Source organism: Prunus mume, linkage group LG6, assembly GCF_029339155.1.
Source record: "Prunus mume cultivar Tortuosa linkage group LG6, ASM2933915v1, whole genome shotgun sequence".
Classification (NCBI taxonomy): domain Eukaryota; kingdom Viridiplantae; phylum Streptophyta; class Magnoliopsida; order Rosales; family Rosaceae; genus Prunus; species Prunus mume.
In genome coordinates, this window is record NC_142703.1 from 13,182,740 (window position 1) to 13,209,719 (window position 26,980).

Here is a 26,980-nt window from a genome sequence, read left to right on the forward strand (position 1 = left end):
TATGAGTTAACCGTGGTTGGGTCGGGTTTTAACCAGGGTTGGGTTTTGGGATCCGAGGCTGAGTGAAGTGGTTGTGTACTGGTATATGCTTGTCATTATTCGGATAGGGTACTATTAGGGTTCGTGGACTTTTTGGTAGAAATAAACGACACCGTTTGGACCACGTTGTGGATTTGGTAAACACTTGGATGGCACACATGGTATTTAAAAAAATATAAGGTGAAACACTGACAATTTTACTGATTTTTACTTACCCTCTGACGCAGATCCAACGGTCTGGATTTCGCAAGGATACAGATGCCGACATACACATAAAGCCAAAAATATCTGAAATTATGGATCATGAGGACTAATTTTTATATTATTTATTTTTCCGAAAAGAAAAATAAATTAATAAATATATATGTATCCATGGATCATGGATGGATGCCCGGTCCATAGATCCATGAATTGGACCCGTTCACTTGGTCCAACTTAGGAAATGTGGATTGAAGGACGAATGACAACCATTGGATTAATTAATTTAATTTGCTCTTTATTCCATGCGGAAAATAATATAAAATTTTCTTAATTATGAAATAAAAATCAACAAATCAATGAAATCATATATTCTTGGAGGATCATTATTCTCTAAAAGAGGAAGCACACTTTCTTTAGTAAAGTTGCGGGGATTCACCTTCTGATTATCTTCCAACTAACAGATCATCATTCATAAGCAAAACAATGGGTATATGCGTTATGGAGCTTAGAACTTGTGATCATATGCCATTTTTTTGTAGGGACTGGAAAAATTCTTTTCGTTGGTGCCATCAATTTTTTCTTCTTCTTTGGGTCGAGAATTGGGATGCGACAACATGGAGAGAAAGTACACTTATGAAATCCTACGACAGTTGCTTACGAACGTGCGGGTGACCACACCCCGCTAATGCACATGCATCAACAACCGAGAGTCACCCACGAGAGCGACTGCCCTAAACACTAAAGTAATTTATTAAATTCGAATTGGATCTGAAAATTACATGCATTTCACAATGAAGAAATCATAGGTCCCACTAATGCATAAAAGCAATGACAGATACCTAATACCTATAGGGGACCTTTTGTTTGGGAAAGTGAAGGAAAGGAAATTCTCACGCGACAATCATGAATGGCCACGGATTTTAGAAATCTTCTCCATCATAGAGCCACAACCTTTCTCAAAAGAAAATATATACAAAAGGAATGGCTGAAAGAAATGGCACAATTTTATAAGCCTGCGGAATATTTCTAAAGCCATTGATGTAAGCAATACACACTAGTTTTTACATTTTTCTTCCAAAGCCTACAGTGATCAGTTTTCACCTATATGCACAAGAATTTATCTCACAAAAACTCTTCGGCCTGTAACAATCCGGGATAGATAACCGAAGTTATTTGTTTCAAGGACTTCACAGATGATTTGAGGAAAGCATGTCTCTCCATCGCTACAAAATACATTACAAGGAAAAAACCATTCGTTAAATGTTGAAGAACTACCATTAAAAAAAAGTGACAAAACATGTATGCAAAATGAATGGAGTTTACCTTTCATTAAAAGTTTAACTTCCTTTGAAAAATCCTCCACACGCCCTAACACAGGTCTTATGCTGCATATTTGTAGAACACAAAGTTCCAAGTGCAAGGCCATCTCCATTATTTGTAGCAATAAGCAACAAATACTCTGTACTTCAATTTGAATATCATTTGATCTTTTATCCCCACACAGCTCTGTAACAATGGTAATTGCTTGATCCTACATCAGAAATAACATATCCAACTCAAAAAAACGAAAGTCACCTCAAAACTTAATTTTAAGTATTTGGAAGACCAGATATTTTTTGCATAATTAAACAAATCAAAGCCACACCTTGAGACATCTCAAGATCTTAAAAGATTAGCAAAATAAAAACTAATTAAATAATAAAAATTGTCATCTTACTTGTAAGCCATGCAAGATTTCAGGCATTGGAAGCTCAGGAAAATGGTCAAGATCAACAAACCCCACCTCCTCTGCCCTTCTAGCAGCACCCTCAGCTTGTAAACAGAGGAACTTCAAAAGAAGAAAAGTAATTCTGTATATCTGAAGGGCAATAGTGTCGGAGAAGTATGACTGAGATACGTGATCACTATTTTCAGTTGACTGAGTTTTAATAGCCAGCGCAGTTGTGGTAGAGACGGCTGAGAATTTTGGTTTTGACACACAACTGAGCGGTGAAAGACCAAACCATCCGCTTTTACTGTTAACAAATGAGGGTTTCTTGCAGCCATCGAATTCCTCTTTAAGGATAGGAGGGCATACGAGAGGAGCATTAAGACTCGAAGATTCTCCAAGGCGTTGAGTTCCCCGGCTGACAAAGGCCAAAAGATGGATACTTTTCTCTCTCAGCTGGGAGTCCATTTCTTTCATGGCCTTAACCCATGAATTCCAATGTTTTGCTAGCACGCACATCAGCATGAGAGTGTGCTCAGTTTCTTTAAGATCAGTAAGAGAAGTTTGTCTCTGCTGAGCCCGAGGTCTTTTCTTGTCATGACCATCAGATGGGAAGTCTGGAGCACTGAGATAGTATGAAATCATATAGGCTTTCTCTGAAAAGAAGTAGGGTATTACATTCTCCACAACATCAGAACAAGCAGAACTGTCTCCTAAAGACTGAACCATAGCTGTGATGACTGCCAAACCAAGTCCCCAAATTTGCTGAGGCTTCTCAGTTTTTTCAGTTGAGTTGGGATTTCTCTTATTAGTACTAATGGAAGAAGACCTGCCATCCAAGCACTCAGTGAACAAGAGTCTCAGAGACGAAAGAAACCCATTATTAATAAGCATTTCTGCACCCTGCCTCACATGGGCAACAGTCAAAAAGAACTTCATTATAATGGGCACAGAGTCAAGTGAGTTCTTATCTTGAAGCTTCAGAATAAGATGCTGAAGCTGGAGGTGATTTTGTATAATGGGGAACCAAGTGTTGGGAGTTAAGAAATTTCTCAGTATCAAGTCCATAGTAGTTAGGGAGAGGGTGCCATTCTCAACAATAGCCATACAGTTACAGAGAATTGGTAGTAGACCAAGACTCACGTTAGATATTTTAGCCAGGTCTTCAACAGATATTATATCTCTTGCCCCAACCAAATGTGACTTATGACAACTAAACTCCACTGCCGAGAGAAGCAACATAAGCAAGAGCTTTACGGTAGTGTTAACCCCCATAACTGCTGGCCCGGTAACTAATGCTCTGAAATCACTCAACACTTTAAGGCCAGAACCTGATGTTTTTAGTACAAGAATGCAAACAGACAAAGGCAGGCTTTTATGTGAATACATCATAAGATAGAGAAGCAACTCTGCTTGAGCTGAAAGGAAGTGAAAGATATCTTCAGGAGCACCAGGTAATGAAGCTAATGATTCTACTGTGTCATGGAAGCTCTGGCATATGTGATTGATGCATGAGAAAACAAGTTGATCAGAGATCTCTTTCGCTGTACTTTTCGTCTCCAGTGACTGCAGTAGCAGGTACATGTGAATTAATTTAAAAAAAGAATAAGGCATTTTCTAAAGCAAGAAAAAAACAAACAAACCATGATAAATAAAGCCATACAACAGCCCACAAACCGCACTAATCAGCATTTAGATGCCCACTGCTGAAAGCAGGATGCTTAGATCATGTGATTTCTTCCAACACAATATTGGGGCCTTCACTATATGTTAAAACCTCAACAACTCAGTTTTTCGTATTGTATTCTTGATTAGATGGAATGCAATGACTTCGTCACTCTCATTAGAAAATGGATAGAAGTTACCGGAGTATTTCAAAATAAAATCAGTATTCCTCAGGTACAATTAAATGCTTTTACCATTCATACCCAGTTTTAACGATAGGAAACTTGATATATCATGTGGGTTGAACCTCTAGCTCTAGGTCCTAGTGTTTTTACTTCTTCGGCACCCTAATTAGACATGGCATAGGTGCAGCACAGTGTTCATCAACTGAGCTATCACTAATACTGCTTAACTTTCAAAAACTTTGAAATGAGAAATCAGATATTGAAATATTAGACATCAATTTTTTTTTAATTTAAAACTAACAATAGATTTAAAGTATTTGAAACCATTATATACATCTACATGATCCTTAAAATATCTTGAACCATAAAAAGCAGCTACAGATATCGAATTTCTAACTATGAGAACGCAACTGAAAGCAATTACAAAGTCTAAGAGAGGACTCACATCATCCGTGAACACAGTCAAGATACTTCTTAATGCTCTTAGTGCAGAAAGCTTCGAACTTGTAAGCAACGCCATTGAGTTTGCAGCCTTCATGTGATTCAACATTGTTTCTGCAGTTGCCTTTGATGCCTTCCACTGTGAATAATCCCAAAGATCTAACCCCAAATCAGCTCGTACATGTTTGAGATCAAACAAGTATGCATCTTTTCCGGTTACAAAAAGATCAGCATCATATTTATGTTGGTAAATCTGAAAAACATTTGATTCTATAAGGAACCGAGAGAGTTCTTTGAATGGTCCAGCACTGACTTCACGGCCTTCAAGCTCTCCTTGTAGATGATAATAAAGATCACTGAGAATCAAATAGTTTGGCTCCTTCCCTGCACTGGAAAAAGATAATAAATTCTTCATATGCTGCTGAATGCACAACATGTGTCATTTATTGCTTCCATTTCCCAATGTGGGATAATACTCTCAACAAATTCTTATGAGAGATAACATATGTAATTAAAAGATCAATACGTGAAACAGAATATACGACAGATCAAATTATCTGTTGAACCCTATGCAAATTGAATCCACCCAAACTTATGGTTACATGTCACGACTTAGATGGTCTGTCAAAGGCTAGAAAACAGATCAACTTCAAGGTCAATGGAAATAAGGCAAGCAACAGCACGTCATGGGGGATGCCCATCATATAAGGTGATAACAATATGAAGAATCACAGTTAAAACTTACATGCACGTGGACGGAGGTGACCACACACACACAAAAAGAGCCAAACATGGCTCTTGAAACCAGAAAATGGACTGGTAATCAGTAGTCAACCGACAACAGGGAATATGAACACAGGCAAGAGACAAAAGAGTACTGCTTGACCAAAGCATCAGATACCTCTTCCAAGGTTCTGTATTTAAATCCTTCTTTTATACTCTGGTGACTTCCAGGACTTGAAACTAAAGTTTCACATATCAATCATATCACAGGAAGAACTGTTTTCTCACTATAAGAATACATTTACTGGAAGGAGCACTCGTAAAAATCCAGAATCTTCAGGGGAGGGTATAATATCAGTTTCCAGACATACAAATGCTTCGCACAAGAAGTGCACAGTTAAACATAGAAATTCCAACAGAAATTAACAATAACACACATATTACCTGTAACCATGCTGTGAGTATTGAGCTAACAATTCAGAAAAAGCAGGATGACTTCTGAACTGCCAATGAAGGGAAAGAAAAAAGATAACAATCAGATATGATGCAAACTTTACAATCTCAATATTATAAGGAAAGTATTAAATTATAAATTAAACTGAGCTCTTAATGGGTTTATCAGCATACAATCATATTTAATTACGAATTAAGTAATACAATCAAGAAAGGATCAAACCTTATTTGACAGGATGCTGGACTTCTCAAGTAATGACACAGACACACTTCCTGCATCACCATTTGCTAAGTTCACCATCACATGGGCAGTGATTACACTTGCAGCAACCTGTGAAGTTACAGCTACGATTATTGCATTCTAAAAATTAAGAAAACTATTGGCAACACATGGGCAGTGATTACACTTGCAGCAACCTGTGAAGTTACAGCTACAATTATTGCATTCTAAAAATTAAGAAAACTATTGGGAAAGGTCGACAGTACACATCCTATCAAGGAACCGCTTTATTAATAGTTTGATACTAATGTATGTCATAAAGCACAGATTGAACAGAGTAATGTATAGGTGAGAAACGTTCTTATACAGAGGATGATTGTTTCTTTGAACGGTGAACTTAAGCAGAAACTAAATGAGATGAAACCAACCAAATTGAACAGTGAACTTACATAACATTAAACAACCAACAAAAATCAGAGAATGAGTGAAGATGAGATGATATGTGATGACTAACCAACCAAATTGAAGAAAAAACCAGGGACCGAAACAACAGACATAATTCACACATAAGAGGAAGTAAAAATTTCCAGAATAGAAGTCACCTTTGCCTGTAAATACAACTTGAGGTTATATTCACAATAAGAAAGTGACTTGGTAAGATTATCCAAAACAGAGCTCCTGCACCAGGCTGATAAAATATCCACCAGATCTGAAGCTTTTGATTTTTCTAATCTTACTGTATTTTGTATCCTGTCTTGTGATTCAGGCACTTGTTTTGCAAGTGTCTCCAAATGTAATAGCTTTTTGTGCAGAAACATGTCATGTGCCATTATTTCCAATATCGCAGATTGACACTGATATCTGAAAGCCAAATCTTGAGCTTCTGTCTCAGTTATATTTTCAGGTGAAGGAGCTTCTAAACTAGAAATTACTGAAATAAAACTGGACAATTTTTTCCAGAAATTTGCGGAGCTTTTCAGGCATTCCAAAATATTAGTGTACTGAGCAGCACCTTGCCACAGTGCCCTTAGAAAGTTAAGAACATTCAGCAGTATTCGGGGATTGCTGCAGATTTAAAAAAAGGAACTAAGAAAATGAGAGAAAAAGGCATAAATTTGAAGACTGCAGGATAATGATGAAAGAACTAACTAAGAAACCAAATTAAGGATCCATTGAGCACAAAATACCTGTTGATAAGATCATTAGATCTTTCAATTTGATACAGAACTGCATCCACAATACTTGTTTTTTCCGACTCAGATGACCTGAAGGTAACATCATTTGTTGGCAGCTTCACATGACCAGCATTACTCTGTTGAACATCCCTTTTCACTTCGCTGGATAATACAGCAACAAGAAAAGCAGGCTGTACATGAATAAACAATCAGTCAGAAAAAGCTAAACCAAATCATTTTCAAAAAGGCCATAACCAGGTCACTGACGACCTAAGATCTAGTAAAACATACAACTTTGGCTTGAATGCCAGTGCTTTGTTCCTGTTTTCATTAAGGAGTAGCTTAGGCTCAGCTGCCTTGACTGCATCAAAAAGTATATTTGTACTAGATGCCCAAACTGCTAATTTTTAAGAAGATACTTCGACTCATCAGAATCAACAATACATTACTGTGAAGGTGTCCACCACAAACAACATAAGAAACTACAGTACCACTGATCCAGACAAATCTAACTGCTCAGTTATTAACAACTACCCTTCTATCTAGAAGAATATCAGACAGAGAAATACCCCTGAACTCAGATGACACAGATGCCTACATAGAAGACCAAAACCTAACCCTTTGCTTAACAATGAATAACAGGTCTGTGGAAGCACCCAGCTAAACTTGGCTTTTTCAACAGCTAATAACACTACTAGTTCTACTACTTTGAAGTCAAACGCTTTAATAAGTGGAGGAAAATGTTATCTGTATAGATCACAAAACTCCAATGAAAGGCTAGCAATATAACCACACAAAGTTTGCATTGAGGATGAAAGGCACTAAAATTGCCACCATATGTACACACACACACACATACAATGTTTTCTTTTTTAAAAAAGAGAGATTTTTAAGGATTAAATGACAAAAGTACAAGTATAATGAACAAGACATTCACTTCAAAGAAACAGAACAAAAATACGTGGACAATCTAGTGCTAAAAAGACCCAACAGAAAACACAACAAATACATTGTGCTCGCCAATCTAACCAAATATCTGTGAAATATAAGCACCTAATTACAGAATTTAAAAGTGTTTTTTTCCAAGAAAATAAAAAAGGAGCAAAATTTGGAGCCGTTAATCAAACAATTGTCAAGATGGTTTAAATTAAAATTGGAAGAAATGGACCATTAGCATTCTTTCTTTTCTTTTTCTTTTTTGGACCTGAACACCACTAGCATTCAAACATTACTTCCTAACTTTGTGAGTGAAACTCAAACAATAAAATACAGAACTTGATACCATACAATAACAAACCTGATAACAAGCAGCAGAAGTGAGGAGATTGACTACAGCAACAAAGAGATCTTCATTCCATTCCGACTGCTCAAGTAGTATGTAACTAACACACTGCCTCAGATCTCCAATCTACAACAGTGTAGCAGCAACAACCAGATTTAGAAGCAGTTGATTTATTCAACTGGAATTACAAGAAATTAACACGGAACTAAAAAAATAAATGTAAACACACCAAACCTGCTTATCATCCAGACCAAAGCTGCTACCAAACAAATATGGTCGCATTAAATCTGCCATCATCAAGAACGCTGATAAAACCCTAGCAGCACCAACTTGTATTCCCTGCACAGAAAACTCAAGAACGTTAATAAAGATACTCAACAATTATGGAAATATTATTGGACATACTGTCAACAAAACCAAGACAAAAAAAATACCACTTAGAATTATTTGGTAGTGACAAAGGATTAACATTCCCGACTTATATAGTGTCTATACAATTCTGTGTAATTAAATGTATATAAGATGTGCACAATGCCATATTCTACCCCGTAGGGCATGCTAGTTCGACGGTTAAACGAAATAACATTACGCCTATCATGCCCAAAGCTTAGAGTAAGGCTTAAAAACCATTGAATGCAACTATAAGTTTCTTATGAATCAAAGTGTTGTAATAAGTATAAAAAAAGAAACAAATTGGCATTGCAATTCACCAAAAAACAATAATTATATAGACAATTGAGGCAAGCAATGAGGAACTATCCCAATAATACTTTGATGATATACATGTAGATACACAATAACCAAAAAGGGAGAACCCTGTAATTGTACTGTTTACAAATGTAAAGCAAAGAATAGAGTCAATAACAATTGAGAATGGAGAAAGGCCATACAGGATTGCGAAAGTAAGATATCAAGGAGACAAGCGCTGCAACTACAGGAATTGGTTTTGTTGCAGATGAGAAGACTGCTTGGTGAAAAAATGGAGGGCTGGAAGATATATCCTGGAAATACACAAAGCTGAACATCAACTTTTGTATTAAATAAAAATACAATGCTTAAAACCAACCACCATATTACAAATAAAGGAAAATATCCATCACGGATATGTATAGTTGGTCTCTACACAGACACTCCAGAAAACTCACTTTTAAACAGAAGCAGATCACTACATTTAGCATTATACAAAAAATTGTAACATATACCATGCCAATCAAAATGCCAATTCCACATGCTTACTTCCAAGCATACCTTAGAAAATTTGGAGAGGATTATGAAAAGAATATCTAAAACTGAACATATAGCCATCTCAAAACCTTCAACCTCTGTCGGATGCCAGCTGATATAAAGTCTCTGCAGAAAAATGTCCCCAAATTAGAACAAAATCACAACAGATTGTGACTAAACAAGATCATAAGATACACAGCATAGCCCACCTCTAATGCTTCTGTAGTTGTACAAACAATCCGAAAGAGAGTACTATGGATGGAAGAATCAGACAGTAACCTATCCAAGATGACTTCATCCAACTTTTCAGAGCATGATATTGATGTAATACATTTTTTCATCACTTCAAGCACCTGACACAGTAAAGGATATTAAAATTCACCTTCCCAGTATAATCTACATTTACAATACCAGTTGGGCCAAGTATATAATAAATTAGACAACCAATTAATAGAGAAGATTAACTAGCCACAAGAAGCCAAACATGCACACATTGTGATTCCCTACCAAGCATTGATGCAGACAAAATTTTGGATATGAATTCTTTACAAGCTTGCCCATTTGGGCTCATTTGTTGTATCATCCTAGAAATAGTCTTGAAAATGATGCTTTCAAAATGACGTGAAACTAGAATAACACTATTAAAATGACGTGAAACTAGTACTACAGTTACAGCAAACAAGTAATCCACTGAAGGTACAAAAATTCTACATCAGCCTGCTATCTACTCAACAGTTCTGGAAGATTCAATTGGCCAAGACCTTTTATCAGAATGGACACAAGGAGATATTCCCTACCGCAGATACTAAAGAACGAAGCTTACCCATTTGAAAATCATTCAAATTTCTCCAGAAATGGAAATCCAGCTCATTGGAATATAGGAGGCCGAAGATTGGCAATTTGCACATCAAGTAATAGAAACAGATATAAAAAGCACAAAGGAAGAACCCCAACCTAATTATCTCCCTATGAACTAATTTTCTCCCTTTCCCACAAATAACTGAAGATTTTGAAGAAAATACCTAATTCTCAATGAAATGTCATTCCAAGGACTTCGATTGGAACCTCCAGCCACCACATTAAAGCCTCACACATTGGCATCAATGCCAAATATAACTTGAATGACAACAGGCCAAAGAGATTCTCTTTCCAAAGGAAAGCTCCACAACAACTTCCCTAACAAAGCCAAGTTCCTATTTAACGGTGCTCTCATTCATAATTTTTAGAAAGATATTTAAAAAACTCATGACTCATATCCAGACTTGTCATCCCAATAGGACACAGCACATAAGACAGCAACTGCATGCAGAGCAAAAGGACTTGATCTCATATGGTAGTATAATAATCGCTAAGAAAATATAATTTGCCAAGAAAATATAAAGTTACTCTCCTGTATGTACCTTGTATGGAACTATCAACTTTTCTCTGTTTCTGATGGTTTATAGGGCAATCCTATTAATTAGGACCAGCTCAGAATTTAAGCTAGTTATACAAAATACAAAAAGCTTACCCCCCAACAGGAATCAAGTTTGTTGTAAACTTAAAGTAAAACAAAAATAGAACCAACTTTTGTCACAATAGCAGCATAAGAGAAACCAAAGGATGTACCTTCAATGTTACTCTCCAACGAGTATGTTTCACCTTGTATTTCCAGTATTCATGGTTAACAAGAACATACTGAATACAGAAAACAATTAAAGCCAAGACAGCATCATTTTTCAGTCCTGTGTCCATGAGATGTACAGTGAAGTCCAGCACTGCAAGGTTTTAAAACCATCCATGTCATGGAATAGATCACAGAAATTTTGAAATCTTGAAACACAACTAGGCAGAAAACTAAGATAAATAAATAAATAAATGAAAAACAACGAAACATCAGTGTTTCCTTTGTTATTGTGTATATAGACATAATTTAGTACAAAGTAAACAAAGCCCGACAAATTAGATGATGTTAGACCAGCAAAAGCACATTAACAAATTGTAAGATTTTAAAAAAAAATTACAAAGAGAACGTAAGAAAGCAAAAAGAATCATACAACAAAATATACCTGATATAGTCAATGAGCAGTCACCATCATTCTGCTCACAGTCAATTAATAGCATCTTTGCCATTTTTCCAGAAAGCAACCATGATCCACTAGAAAAAAAAAAAAAAAAAGAAGCCAAAAAGTAATATCAAGGATTAGAACAAAAACTTCCCCAGTCTCACATGAGGCATCAACATTGCCAGCACAAACAAGAAAGCCAAGATAAATGTCAGATTATTATTTATAACCAACTTCCATTGTGCCCCCCACCAAAAAAAAGACAGTAAAAGGCTTGCCTCATGTGCAGCACAATACAAGAAAGGACTTCATTGGAGCATCGCGGTATGTAGAACTTCATTTCTGTCTAGAAATGTAGTATTGAGGCATGTTGATGAACATGTTTTATTTCTACCCTCATCAATTTCAACACAAGGCCTTTCTGGGGTCAGTAAAAATTTCTTTTCTTTTTTTAAACGAAAAAAAGGGAAATGAAATGTTGTTGTGGGGGGTTGAACCCACAACCTCCCACATACTCATAATGCACTCTTCCACCCAACCAATGCTTCACTTTATCAGTAACAAATTCATTTTAACATTAGTTAAGGGAAATTGCAAAACCAAAGAAAGAGGAGAACAAAAGCCATAAAGAGAAATTAATCTTCTACAAGACAACTGTGTAACAAGTAGAGCACCCCCAGGAAGAAATATGTATGTTATGAACAAGAATAACAGGAAATTAATGTGGCGACAATATACAGTGGGGAAAAAAAGGTCTTATAAAGAAAGGATCCAGACATAAGCTCGAGAAAGAAAAACAAAAAAACAAAAAAGAGGAAGTGAAATACAGCTCCACTTCAGATATACTTCAATTAACTTCAGGTAAGAATATAAACCGCACATTTATATGTGTGCACAATAACAGCAGAACGAAAAAAATAAGTCTTTTCTCAAAGGATTCACCTTGATGAATCATCGTGACCATTGCTGAAATCAAATATATTTGCCTTTAAAGCCACCTCAGCAACATGAGAAGGGTAACTGCCACAATAAATGCACGTTAAACACAGAGGTTTTGCTCAGGTCTGGCATATGCCGAAATCAATTTAAAGCAAAAATTATAGGCTAATATAACACTCTGAAGTTCAAGATACATCACACTCAGGACTGCACTATATCATGTACAACTACGACTGCTGTCATTGTGAGGGAAGTCATTCTCATTGACGCCATATTTTTTAATGCGGAAACAGAACTATATTGATATAAAGGCAAACTACAAACACAGCAGACAAGTATCTGCCAAAGCAAAACAAACCTACAACAATGTGCCACCAAACATCAGATCGTAATAACAATTCCACAAAAAAGCGAACGAAACTCAGACCGAATCCCTGGCTAAGAACAGCTTTCCAATTGACATCATCTTAATAATAAGAATATTAGACCACCCACAATTGAAAAGACAAGGATATGTACGCAAGACATAGAGAACTCAAGAGGATAAAGGATGAAGTTACCATTTTAACATTTTTGCTAAAATATTTATACCCAATGACATCAGAGCGGCACCATCAGAAGTAGGAGATGATTTTCTGATTAAAGAGCAAATGATCTCAACCAACCTGAATGAATAACAAAAGTGCAAATTACAAGACATACTAAGACAGGTGAGAAAGAGGAAACAAAACACATAAGCACAAACAAAAGGTTGCTATATACCACATATTACTTCCTATCTGCCAACTCATGCCAGTTGATTGGAAATGTAATGAGCTCCCAATGTCCATCAAAGCAAAACATACAGCCTAAACATAAAACACCAGTACGAAAAGGTTGGTAAAAAAAAGATAGTTACAGAAATGGTAAGAAATCATGAATTGCCCACAAGCATTTAACAGCTTAATCGAGATTATTCAAAATAAAGCATGAAGGCCTGGCCACCAAGTTTCTTAGCAACAACCCAACGACTACAATAAATTGTAAAATACACTAATTGATGTAGCCAATACTTTTCCAAATCCATAAAGACTCTAGCAATGAATGATGAAAAAAAATACCGTGTTAAAGGTAACCATCCGGCTAATCAGATCAAGGATAAGAAGAACTTCGTCATTTCTCTCAAAATACAGCTCCTCAGCCAGGCGCATGAGCAATACTAGCACCTCAGATTGTGTATACTGTACAAAAGAAGCATGAATTAGCACAAAACAGCAACCAATAAAAAATTCAATTGAATATTAAATTGGATATCTTATATTACTCTCCTCGAATATATTGTTCACAATGCACTAAATAAAACTAGACATGTCACTTGAATTATAGCAGAAAAAATCATGGCTTTGTTAATAATGTAGAGCATAAAGGAAGATGGTATCAAAAAGGAAAGTAAGACAAGGTAATATTAAATAATACGTGTTTTTGCACTTTAATGCCTCATAAGTAGCACGTATAATTGAGATATTAAAAAATTTCGACAAAGAAAAACCTTTGAGGAGAGGTAATAATTTGTCACATGGTAATCCCTAAAAATGCGTATTCAAATTTCAAAATACACGAGAAAGATAGAGTATTCACAAACAGCACACACAGACAAATGCAGTAACATTGGAACATGCTTTTTAAAGTATCACCGAATACCCGTGCCCTTATAAGCAGTTGAAACTCTAGTGATCTTTGTCAGGAATATATAAAAGTCATCAATACAAACCAATTACCAATATAGTTAAAAGCAATTCGCTTACCTCCCATTGGACAAGAGCAGCATTTCCACCAACTGATCTTAAAACATGTCCACAAGTTCTACTGGGAATGACTAAACCTTCAAATCCAGGAACATGCAACGGGAGGTGCGTCTCAACAATTGTAGAGATGTCATCCACAGAGGAACTATTATTAATCTCAACCAAGGATGATATCTTAACAGACTTATCTAGAAAGTTAAACCTGTTGAAAGGATGAACACACGACAAATGAGAGAACATAATAATTGAATAAGCAGCATGTTTTGCATGGGAACCAATTAAAAGATAATATAACTTATTTTGAGCACTCCCTTGGGCAGAGGGAATATAGAAAAGATAATGAATCAATATCATCTTACAAAAAGAAGCTTGAGAAACACCAGAAAATATACAAAAATTACAACCAATAGCTACGCTAACTATATACATATATATAGGAAAAAATTCACACACGTTTACAACTAGATATAAACATGTTTAACCAATTAGACGGAGTTGATCATATCTTTTCACACACATTTACTTAGAACAAACTTTGCTTTACTTATTGAATAATGCTACTCTTACCACATTTGTATACCACATTCCCATACCACCTTATGTGGCAGGTGAGGTGGACAGCCACATATCAATTAAAATTACTTAACATTTTCTTAAAAAATTGTCAATTAAACTTTCTTTATTAACATACACTTCATCGATTTAATTGATGTGGCATATGATATGGACATGCCACATCATGTGGTATGGAAATGTGGGATAAAAAGGTGGTAAGTGTAGCATTACTCTTACTTATTTACCACAAATATATACATTAGCTTTAATCACAGCACCAATACTGTAAGTATTTGATGCAAAGGACCAGGCGAAAATAAAAATAAAATGTTTTGGCTTACTGTATAAAAACAGTAAAAGTAGTGTAGCCCTTTTAATATAGGATTTTGAGGACAGTTATGTTGCACAAACTGAAAAGGATAACTGAGAAAAGTTTAGATAAGCTTTTATGATTAATTGTTGTTAGGCTTTCTACCCGCTTATAAATACAATTTTACAAAGACTCTTCTTATTATCAACTAATACAGCAAACAAGTCTGGCCTGAGAATTTCCATAACCAAATTAAAGTTGAACCCAACACCCATATACTGATCAGGTCTACAACTCATTCGGCTTATCAAAAACCAGAATAAGAAACAGCCTTGCCAAATAAGTATACTCACACACATTCTGCAGGCCAAGTTCCTTCACAAAGAGATGATAAAAGGCGAACTAGTTCCACAGTCCTGAAAGGAAATTCACCCTCTAAGCTGCGAAGAAGACACCGGATAGGCTCATCAATAAAACTTTCACGATCCCAAAACTGGATACAAAGTGACTCCTGCAAAATTCAGCGGAACTTCCCTTTAAAAATGAGTAACAAATACACTAATAAAATTGATAATAGCAATTTCATATTTATAATTATAACATATTTTTCTCATAGCAACAGATGCTGAAAGATAACAACAGTGTCCAAACCTCTCCCTGATAAATTTTGCAAAGAATATCCACTATTAACTTAAGAGCACTATCTTCCAGCTGCACAGTATAAGGAGCAGAAGAAATGAGAAATGCATCCAACAAATGCCAATAAGGAATTTGCAGAGATCCATTATGCATTTACCTGAGGACCAATCTCATAAGATGCAATAAATGTAGAAATAAAGGTTCTCAACACACTTCGATAACCAGCAACAGGCCCCTAAAGAAAAAGAAAGAAAAAAAGGTCACTCGTTTGAAAATGAAAATAATTTGGGGGAAAAAAGACCCAAAAATAAAAGACTTTAAATGGCCAAAGCAATGCAAATAAAAACTTGTTAAAACCTCGGGATGGACCCCAAGCCTTCTAATGGGTAAGGGGGGGAAACCAATAGGCAAATTTGAGCATATTGGGCAACACGAGAAACTACTTTCTCTAAACACATACACTTATAAACTGTGAATAACTTACGTCAGATTCCTTCAATACATCACTTTGAAGGAATTCTACAAGATAAGTCAAAGATGCAGCCTCGAAGGCTTGACGAACATAACCACCATGATCAATTTCCTGGAAAATGAGAGAAAAACTAAGCACAATAATCATTTGTATCATTCATACAGCCTGGTTGGGAGACAACATCTGCACGGAACCACCTACCATTACTACATTGTTTTCTTCTTTGCCTGGAAGTGATGAAATCAGACAAAGAAACACAGCCCATGCTAGAATTAATGGGCCTGCTTCTTTTGTTTCAAAAACATTGAAAGTTGAAATTATTGCTTCCATCTCTTGGACATCAGCCAAAGTAAAAACGGATTTGCCTTCCCTAAGGAATAGCAGAAAAAGGCAAATAAAGATGGAGGTAAGGATATATAACCATGGAAAATTTTAAGAATGGACACAAAGAACAGAACCAACAATACCATATTAACCTTAAGGAAACAATCATTGATTAGAATTATACTGATGAAGCTTAACACTTTTCATTTAAATATATAAAAGGGAAGTTACCACAGCATTAACAAGCATATTATATCCATAGTTGCAATCACGGCATTTTAAAATTGCAAATCAAATTATCTTAAGGTCCTAAATTCGCAGACAAATAACTTGGCTAACAGCATGCATAGAGATAGTACTCAAGCTTCAAGCGAATTGGGAATCTGCAGGATTTTGGGTGTGAAAATGTTAGACCTAAACGCCCATATCATTTCAAAGATCTCTAGGCCTGCTTGTAATGAGTCTGAGTGGTTTTCATTTATATAAGAGTATTGATCGTACTGCATTCACATTAATTAAATAATAATAAATAAGAAGAAAGAAAAAAAGCAGTTAGAATGGGATTCCAACTCAGCACCTTTCCTGAGATTTTGAGAAGAGTTGCTCTTTGGAGAGCACAGTACGATAATCACAGTTTCTGTTGCTTTTCATAGTTAGTAGAATTTTCTGATCCAATAGAAACCAATACTTAAGTTCAATTTTGTTATTTTAGTTTTGTCTTGTCTAATTTACAACATATGTGCTAACTAAAGGCACGCCATATCTGCCTCACAAGTGGATTCCACCTAAAGGCAGTTCATCCCTTAGCATACACCAAAAGGCATCTTCATTGAGTAATGACATAAGAAATGCTGCACTGTATTGCGCAACAACTGTGATCTTCATGATCTGGATATTTAAATGTATAAATCATTGATATGGCCTAAGATGTTTTGCTCTTGATAGTTTATGAATTGCAGAATAAATATGTAGATGCATCCTAACTAGATAAAAACCTGAAAGGGATTTCATCGTGAACCATTTGGAGAATATTTTCCAGGTCCAAGGTTTCGATAAGGATTAGAAGCAGCTGAACTTTGGCTTGATAAGCAGAACGTAGTGCTTCAGTTGATACTGCCAGCTTTCCAAAGTTATAAGACCCAGATAGAATTCCCTGCAGGAGAAAGCTTTTGAGCTTGAACTAGGATAAGATAGTACTTTATAAACGACTTCTGCAAGAAAGCTAACAAAATACCTTGTATAGCCAGCACAATGTTTTCCACCTTTCACCATTACAAGTACAAACTGACTCATTATAAACAAGGAAAAGAATGTCCAAAACTAAATTGTCTTCAACTAGTGTCTCCTCAGCCCACAAAGTGAAAAGGTCAATATCCTAATAAAGCACCCAGACAAATTAACATTAGGGCTTTGTAACAAATACAAAATGATTCAATTCTATATTCTTCAAATAAAAGCATGCATGGAGATGCGTACACCTATGTCAATAACATCCCTTTACATGGGCATCGACATACAATCTCAAATGTAATTAAGGAAACATAAGATTGCAATTCAGCAGAATAAACAATGATAATTTCACCTATTCTGTCCTAAAGCATCATATGAATGTAATACAGGGACGACCAAATAGATATTCCACACCCAAATACATGTTTCTTAGGCTATTGCACATCGCACAGCCGCAGGGACTTGTTATTTGTCAATAACTGGTTTAAAACTTCCTCCAGCAGTTGTTATAGCAACCACTCTCACTAGGTCACTACTACCTCAATTTTGCTTAACATAACCTCCTTCAACACACTATCAAATATAAATACTCAACCTGGTAAATGATAATATACTAAAGAGTTTTTCTTCAGCTTCCAATACCCCAGTATCCACATTGTAGCCAAAGATGGTCAAGAATGCAGTGAGATGTAATTTCAACATCAATTAACTTCATAATTTAGCACAGCACAGCACAACCCATAAGAATGCAAAAGGACGCCTGAAGAGGACAAAAATAACCTAATTGGTCTATTACGGAACAAGGATCTATAAACTTAAGGGGTAATTATTATGCCTAATTGGCATTTGAACATACCATTTGTTCAGGGTGATTAGAGGATAAAAGGTCTTGCAGCACGGATAACAGGTTCCTCTCCAATCCATCAGAAATCAACTTTAGCGCCTCCTCCTTCATAGCATTACCTTCTCCAGAGACACTTCCTAAAGACACTGCATTAATGATCAATTCCCAAACGTTGTTGAAGTTCAGCCTTAGTGAAAAAAACCTGATGCCAACAGGAGGGAGGGACTCATGATTGACTTACAGGCATGTGCGAGAATTCTCCTGGTACATTTCAGCAGGTACTGTCGCTCAATGTAATAGTCAATACATACCTGCATAAGAGGGAAGGGAATTGGGAAAAACAGAAGAAAAAACTGAGAACGATACACTAATACTAAATGCAACAAAGTAAATGTCCAATTTCTTTTTCTGTTTGATCAAAAAATGTCCACTTTCTGCAAGCAGCAAAAATTTGACATTTACACTCAACTCATCCACCCCTTACACCAGGTACGTTGAACATAAGAACTATAGCATTCAACATACGTACCAGTCAGACAATATGAGTGAGATACTAACCGCATGAAAATACTCGTGAACTATAGAGTCAAGAGCTACGTTGTTGTTCTTGAAAGACCTCTCAACAAGAATGTACGATTGCACCTCATCTAGATACTGAAACAAACAAAAAAAGTAAGTTTTGTAGCAAATGGGCAATCAATAAGACCATCAGTAGCATCTGCTTTATGTTATAGAGAACATCATTATCTAGGGCAATCAATAAGACCATCAGTAGCATCTGCTTTATGTTATGGAGAACATCATTATCTATCTGTTCCCATAACATGAAGAAAATAACATACTATTAAATCAACCAAGCAGTAACTTCGGTTGAAAATTTGAATGCGGAACTTGCCAAACCCATAATAAGTTTCTTCAGAATCACCTTTATAATTCATATGATTAGTTTTACAAGCCACTAATTGAGAATCCAAAACCAAATAAAAGTTCACAGAGAGCCCAAAAGCAAGAAACAAAAATTGTCACAAATTTATAGATTAACACAATTTCTGAAAATAATATTTACAATATAAAAAATCCAATATCCGAACATATATAAACACTAGACGCATACATATTTCAATTGTGAAAATGGAATGAAAGCAGTAGTACAAACTCACCAAATACGAGCTGATTTTCAAAGCCTTATCTTTCAATTCGGGTTTTATATCCAACTGGTGAGACCCAACTTTCACTTGCTGTGAATTCAAAGCCTCTCTTGCTTTCTCATTGGGCGGCTTGAAGTGAGACAATGTGTCCACAAACCAAGCATGATTGTCCTTCAATTTCTTTACCTAAACAAAACACCAACCAAATTCAAAACACTTACTTACTTTCGCACAAATGCATGCATGAATAGAGGGATAGAGATATACATACATATATATAGAGAGAGAGAGAGAGAGAGAGAGAAGGAGAGATTACCAAATTGGGAGGGAGGTCGGACGAGAGAGACGCATTTTCGAGCTCAGTAAGTAAAACAGAGAAAGGGTCCCACCACAGAGAGGCGTCGACGGACTTAGGGCTGGCCATTGAAGAGCCTGAAAGCTCTGACCGTTGAACTTAAACCCTAGAAGAGGGTTTTTCAGTTTTTCAGTTTTTCAGTTTCAGAAGCAGAAACACATCAATTATGGGGTTTTTACTTTACGAATTTTGATTCTTTTCGCGCTTCCTGCGATTGAAGAAATAAAAATAAAAATATACTGAATTTGACAATAATTTGGACTTTTTTTTCGGGGGTCAGAAGAAGAAGAACGCAGATTTTCAATTGGGCTCGAACTTGACTAGCCTTCGGTTCAGTCCAAGTCTGTTGGGCTCTGTTGGGTTGAGTTTGGGTTAGTCTAACTAGCCCGAGTTAAATTATAATTTTCTAATGTTTTTCGTTGCTTTTTGAACTTTTTAATATAATTTGGAAAGTGTTGAATTTTTTTTCTTTCAAATCAATGTGAGAAGAGAATTCGAATTTGAGACATTTTACAATATTCATAAGAGAAATACAGACTAATAGCAAGTTGATAATGTTCAATAACTGTTTTTTTTTTTTTACATATCAAGAAATATACCAGTAACGTTACATATTTTTCTATATGTCAATTTTTTTTTCTTTTAATAATAAAATTTTGTTGATTGAAGTATTATAGAAATAAATTTGTTATTTTCGTGTTTCTTTGTGTGAGTGTGTAAAAATGTTATCATTTGTAGTTTTACTATAAATCCTTTTATTATCACATGTAAAAAGACAGTTGTACACGATGCACAAACTTTATTACCAAACATTTTAAAAGAGAGTTATTTGCACTAACACTTCCTCAAGTTTTCGACTATTTTACAAAATCCTTTGAAGGTTTCATAAATTACACGAACACTCCCTAAGTTTTCAAATTGTTTTCACAAATTTTCCTCGTTCCTTCAAAACTTGATGATTTCAATTTTTTTTAAACGTGTGCAAATGACAAAGCAACCTTAGTGAATGTATGTGCAATCTAATCTCAAAGGTTAATTATGTCTTTTGGATTTAAAAAAAATTTATATATAAAATCATCAATCTTTGGATGAAAAAAACAATGAAAAAGGGTTTTGTGGAAATAATTTAAAACATCGGGGAGTGTTCGTGTAATTTTTGAAACCTCAGGGGTTTTGTGAAAAAATCCGAAAACTTGAGGGGGTGTTAGTGTAAATAACTCTTTAAAATATACATTTTTCATTGTAATCAATGTTTTACTAATTTTTTTCATGAGAGGAGTAAACATTTTTGAATTGCCGATAACAATTTCTTTGTATATTACAACGCTGATTAATTGTCTATATGTATTCTCATTAAGGGAAAAAATATATGGCAAGAGATGGTTTTTGTTTTGGTCATTCATTAGAGAGGGAGAGGGGAGTGGGGAGTTTTATATAAGGTTATCTCAAGATTATCTTCTACGTGAATCGAACTGGACGCACTTGGGGGTAGGAAGAGAATTTTGCCCACTTTTTCATTGTGGTGCCACCCATGTGCTATGAGAAGAGATGATTAACTTATGTCATTCGATGGTTCCATAATTGATAGTCTACAGACATAAATTATGTTGCATGGTCACTATCCTATCTACCTACTTCTTTATGGAGTATGGAAAACGACCCATAAATAATTGGTTTGAGTTGAGACACGCAACATTCGGCTACAAATATAGCTCGGCGAAATGAGCCTCTTTGAAAGCGACAACAATATCTGATATTTGGATCTTGTGCTTTGTTCGTCAATGGAGAAGCAACTTGAGAGCAAATGAAAATGAAAGGTAGATTAATTAGCATTTACAGGATGCTTTTATTATAGGATTTATAGTTTTAGGGTTTTCACAGTTACGCACGTATTATAATTTGAGTGAATTTGTAATATTATGCCGACATATCATAAAAGTTTTCACAATTGGTTGAGGGGTTTCTTTGAAAACAAATGTACTTCCTTCGTAGGAAAGAGTACATCTTCAATAAATGAGAACTGTGTTTTATTTTGTCAGAGAGAGGCAGATCCTTTTGAGGTTGTTGGTTTCTTAACCATACATGCACATGAGGGTTCTTGGTTACCAGTTACTAGCACAAGCTAATGGAGATGCAAAATCATTTAAATAATTATGTGTTTGTTTATGTAGGTGCATGGTGATTAGTTAGAAGGCACGTGCAATAGCATGAGACTAGAATTCATCGGCATTCCATCGATAACGACCCCGATTAGTAAACAAATTTCGATTTACTGTTAATTATGAGTGATTAATCATGTCAGCTCATGATTAACTAGCATTCGAAATGACACGATTAATTAGCATCTGAAAATTTATAAACACTGGGATGACCACACAAGTCGATTTCATAAATAAATAGAACAAGGGAAACAATGTTTCAGTTCCACTCTCTGAGTTCTCTCTCTGATCTTGGCATCTATATAAGGCTTGAAGGTTTAACTTATTTTCACCACACAACATCCATGATCCTACTCACAACTGAAAAAAATAGTACTGCAAGTCTGCAACAGCCTAAGGATATTGAGGAACCAAAGGTGGCAGGGGTGGTAACTTGCCAATCTTTGGGTGGAGGAAGTATTTTGGGTGGATTTTGGGAATATGAGGAAACTTGGGCTTTGGGTAATATTTTGGGGGATTTTGGGAATATGAGGAAACTTTGGGTGGATTTTGGGAATATGAGGAAACTTGGGCTTTGGGTGGGGGTAATATTTTGGGTGGATTTTGGGGATAGGAGGAAGCTTGCGAAGAAGAGGGTGTTTAGGAATGAGTGGTGGGAGTGGGGGTTTCTTGAAGAATGGTGGAATCTTTGGCAATGGAGGGAGAGGCTTAAAGGATGGATGTGGCTTTGGCTTGTAAAATGGGAATGGGAGGTGGAAGTGGCTTTTGGAAAGTTGGGATTGGTGGTGGAAGTGGCTTTTTGTATATGGGGATTGGTGGTGGAAGTGGCTTTTTGTATATGGGGATTGGTGGTGGAAGTGGCTTCTTGTATATGGGGACTGGTGGTGGAAGTGGCTTCTTGTATATGGGGACTGGTGGTGGAAGTGGCTTCTTGTATATGGGGACTGGTGGTGGAAGTGGCTTTTTGTATATGGGGACTGGTGGTGGAAGTGGCTTTTTGTATATGGGGACTGGTGGTGGAAGTGGCTTCTTGTATATGGGGACTGGTGGTGGAAGTGGCTTTTGTATATAGGGACTGGTGGTGGAAGTGGCTTTTTGAACACAGGAACTGGTGGACAAACTTTCTTTGGTGGTTTTGGTGGAAGTGGTTTCTTGTATATTGGCACTGGAGGAGGCAAAGGCTTCTTGTAAACTGGAACTGGTGGAGGAAGAGGCTTCTTGTAGATTGGAACTGGTGGAGGAAGAGGCTTCTTGTAAATTGGAACTGGTGGAGGAAGCGGCTTGTAAATTGGGATTGGTGGGGGAAGAGGCTTCTTAAAGATTGGTACTTTTGGAGGGAAGACTTAGGTAGGAGGGAAGACCTTGGGTGGGAATGGGTGTCCAAAGAGTGGGTGTGGTTTGGGAAATGGAGGCAAAATTAAAGGTGGCAATTTGGGAAGCGGGTGAGACCAAAGGAAGGCAGAAGTGCATGTTACTGGTGAGAATTTAAGTTTGCCACCAGCCACTCCAAAGGTTTGTTTTCCTTCACTAGTCTTGGACTTGAAGACTATCTTGGAAGATTCTAGGCCATCATGGGCAGCACAAGGTGCAGCCAATGCACTGTGAAGTTGGGCATAACATTCCTCTTTTAGTTCATCATCTCCTTCTTTTACGATCTCTTTGGGAAGGGACACTATGAACTTTCCCTCCTCGTTGAGCTCCCCAAACCCTCTTGTTTTGAAGTGCCCATTTGCTGGCTTGCAGTCAATTGTCACATGAAGACCTGCAAAAGAAATTAACTAAGGTCACTTATTGTATTTCTTCATCAAATTTTTTTGAAAGAGGTGCTTTTGATTATAAATAAGTTAATGACAATGCTAATTGTGCACAAACCTTTATTGTTTTCTTTATTCAATAGAGAAGGCGAGAGTTTAGTGTAAGTGTTCTACCACGTGATATGTCCCGCAGAAATAAAACCTTGATGTTACAAGATTTGTGTTACTTGGGATAAAACTCTTAATGATCAGGGACCATCTGAGCCAAACAAGTAACCCCAAGAATTCCCTAATAAAGAGGAAAATTGTTCCCCAGTATCAAACGACCAGTCACTTTCTTTGACCCTTTTTAAAGTTTCACATGGTAATTTTTAACACTATCAAATTTTGAAATGCATGGCAAATGAAAAATTCATCAGAGTATTAAGCAACTTAGACAGAAAAATGCAACCAGAAATTATAGTACCTGAAAAGGCCTGGCTAGTCTTAATGCTATTTTTAGCACAGTCAGTACATTCTCCAACCCCTACTACCTCAACTGTCTTATGTTCAGCATAACAAAAGCTCACAAAAAGCAAAGACAACAAGAAGCACTTGTGCAAAAGTGCTTCTTGACAGAGAGTAAAAATCTTCATTGGGAACCACACCCCAACAAAGAATAGGAAGGAAAAGAAAACAGCTTAATTCTCTAAGCTTATGGTATTACAAAGCTTACAAGCATTGTTATATATAGTGTCCTTAAGGTTTTGATTTAAAGGCACGCCGACACTGAAGTTAAGGGCTTCACATGAGGTTAGGGACCCTCTCTTTTTAGATGACCTTACGTTTAGGGGAGAAGAAAATGACAGTAACGTGCAGTGCGGCTTCACCCCCCAATATGCCATTATCTTTCATTCAATGACCTCCCAACTGCAAAGTTTAATGAGTTTTGTGTTCTTATCTGTCAAAACCTACTCATTCAGCTCACATTAATACCCTCCTTTTTACACAAACCCATGTTTAAATTACCAAAATAATCCATACCCTTTACTTGCACCTGATAATTTGGCGACAGTAATACAAGTCACATATATGCAAAAGTAGTTCATAAAAAATACATTAAAAAAGATTTCAGTACACACGCGTCAAACTATAATTGATAAGAAAGTATGAGTTTCTATTTTCGAATGCATCAAACTATAATTGATAAGAAAGTATGAGTTTTATTTTCGAAAGAAGAAAGACAAGTATTTTCTGTATATGATTGTTGCTCCCATATTTTGTTTTATTGGGTTGCTTTAATTTCTCGCAGTTGGGAAGCCTAAAAGGAGAAAAAAATTGTGGCATTTGCATGATTGATCTGATGTACATATCTACTTCACGTGATCATTTCAAACTACAAAAAACCAGCTAAGTTCATCATATCACAAGTCCAAGTCCATGTTTATTAAATGTGCACACATTCATCATATGCCTATTAAAATGAATTAAAATGGGAGACTGGTGCAGTTGGAAATTAGAATTGAAGCCTGCAGCCTACCCATTTTTCTCTTTGTCAAATTTAAAATTGGTTACTATAGAGACTTGTAGCTCAAGTGATTAAGAGCGTTCACCCTGAGGTCGAAGGTTCAATTTCTCATCCTCAATATCGCTTGTATTTTTTTATAATAAAAAATTTGATTACTTACTGCATATGCGCGTGATGGTGGGGTTCCAAAACTGCGGAAGCATAGGGCAGATGGGCAAAAAAGTAGGGGGCTGCTCAAAGTAGAGCAATCAGACCAGTGGGAAAGGTAAGTTGATGGGTATCTTACAATATTAAGTCATTAACTTCGAAGGCCAAAAACAGAAAACTTGCCAATTATGAGGTTACATAAGGTAAAGGACCACCACCAGAAAACTTACCAAAAAGTTATATTGTAACTGATATAACAACGTTTTACACAAACACACCTTTCAAGATAAAATTCGAATTCGTACAATTATTGGCAATGGAGGATCCACCAATTTTACTTTGTGAAAACAAGATGGAAGAAGTTCTTGAAGGAATGTCCCCACCTTAATTTTTTTAAGGGCCCAAAAAAAAAAAACAAATTGGTTGCTAGAACAATTTAATAGGTGACAAGACTGTTCAACCTTTTCGCCCATGATCATTTGTAAACCACACGTGTCACATGTATCAAGTAAACCTATATCCTAAACCTACATCATTTTATGCCCTGAAGTTTGAAACGTGAAATTTTTTTACAGTCCGTAGTACTATTGCAATAAAATGTTCATTCTGTTCAGTCAGGACAAGATTAGTGAGCAACATAAAATCAGAGTTTTTCTATTTAAACCTCATACTTTTCTTTGTTCACTCCAATACTTAAATCATTAAGCTCTTAAGTTTTATTATTGAGTTAAAAGACAAAAAAGGTCATCCACTTATTATTGTGTTTAAACCCTATGCTTTTCTTTGGTTGTTGATTGCTCAAATTAAGGACATAATTCATTGCTATCAACAACAAAAAAACAAAAACCACTGCTTGCAAAGTCCAGGCAATCATCGAGCTCTCGCATGACTGCTCTTCATTTGTCATTCATGAAGACATAAAGATAACCACTTGTAATTCTATCGCCATTATCTTATTGATACTGAGTAATCTTTTTATTAGTTTTTTCTGAATTTATAATTGTTTTCCTGACGTTGCTGTTATCTGGGTTATTTATTATTCTTTTTTGGTATTTATTTGAAAGGATCCTTAGTAGTTGGTTCAGTATTTCTTCAAGTTTTGGTTACATTTTCCTTTTCTTTGGGGTTCTTATCATCTGGGTTCTTGGTGATTGTTAATTGTATTTGTGCAAATGGGTTTTTAGAGATGACATTAAGTATTTTTTTTTTATTTTTTCTTGTTGCATTAGTTTTTATTTTATTTATGTTCTTAAGGATTCTAGTAATTACTAACTTAGGTGCTTAAATTCATAGTGTTAATTAAGCAATTTGTTTTCATTTGGTTCTGGACAACTGAGATAAAACTTTGGCGGCTTGAGCCTAGTGTGGCTGTGGAAATTGATGGAACCCAAAGAAAAAAATGAGGAGAGCCATTTCAGAAGAGATGGACCAAGAAAAGACTGAGGTGCCTAA

General features: G+C 36.0%; 2 protein-coding genes across 2 annotated transcripts; both read right to left on the reverse strand.

Moving 5' to 3' along the window:
• Positions 1-1,158: 1,158 nt before the first annotated feature.
• On the reverse strand, positions 1,159-20,215 carry LOC103334994 (nucleoporin (DUF3414)). The gene is made up of 32 exons (XM_008237979.2): positions 19,923-20,215; positions 19,619-19,792; positions 19,017-19,112; positions 18,700-18,769; positions 18,471-18,604; positions 17,619-17,759; positions 17,380-17,537; positions 16,262-16,430; positions 16,073-16,171; positions 15,746-15,823; positions 15,601-15,660; positions 15,303-15,460; positions 14,085-14,286; positions 13,401-13,520; positions 13,063-13,148; positions 12,861-12,965; positions 12,304-12,381; positions 11,365-11,453; positions 10,925-11,073; positions 9,526-9,669; positions 9,341-9,442; positions 8,983-9,093; positions 8,327-8,431; positions 8,108-8,218; positions 6,823-7,001; positions 6,238-6,700; positions 5,639-5,746; positions 5,407-5,465; positions 4,244-4,628; positions 1,958-3,514; positions 1,564-1,771; positions 1,159-1,463 (listed from the first exon to the last, which is right to left on the reverse strand). Exons 1-32 carry the CDS (start codon positions 20,028-20,030, stop codon positions 1,363-1,365), a joined length of 5,907 nt encoding a protein of 1,968 aa, XP_008236201.2. The 5' UTR covers positions 20,031-20,215; the 3' UTR covers positions 1,159-1,362.
• Positions 20,216-22,313: 2,098 nt separating this feature from the next.
• PRP4 (proline-rich protein 4) lies at positions 22,314-24,580 on the reverse strand. The gene is given in 5 exon segments (XM_089054638.1): positions 22,314-22,580; positions 22,658-22,863; positions 22,865-23,184; positions 23,187-23,882; positions 24,341-24,580. Coding segments are annotated over 5 exon segments (1,458 nt in total). The 5' UTR covers positions 24,510-24,580; the 3' UTR covers positions 22,314-22,513.
• Between the last annotated feature and the right edge of the window lie 2,400 nt (positions 24,581-26,980).

Bases quoted from the DNA above. Each gene is read 5' to 3' on its own strand.
- LOC103334994 (XM_008237979.2), bottom strand. From the start codon at position 20,030: ATGGCCAGCCCTAAGTCCGTCGACGCCTCTCTGTGGTGGGACCCTTTC. The intron at 15,824-16,072 runs GTAAGTTATTCA...CTTTTTCTTTAG, and splicing joins ATGTATTGAAGGAATCTGAC to GGGCCTGTTGCTGGTTATCG. The intron at 15,461-15,600 runs GTTTGGACACTG...TGAATTTTGCAG, and splicing joins GCAAAATTTATCAGGGAGAG to GAGTCACTTTGTATCCAGTT.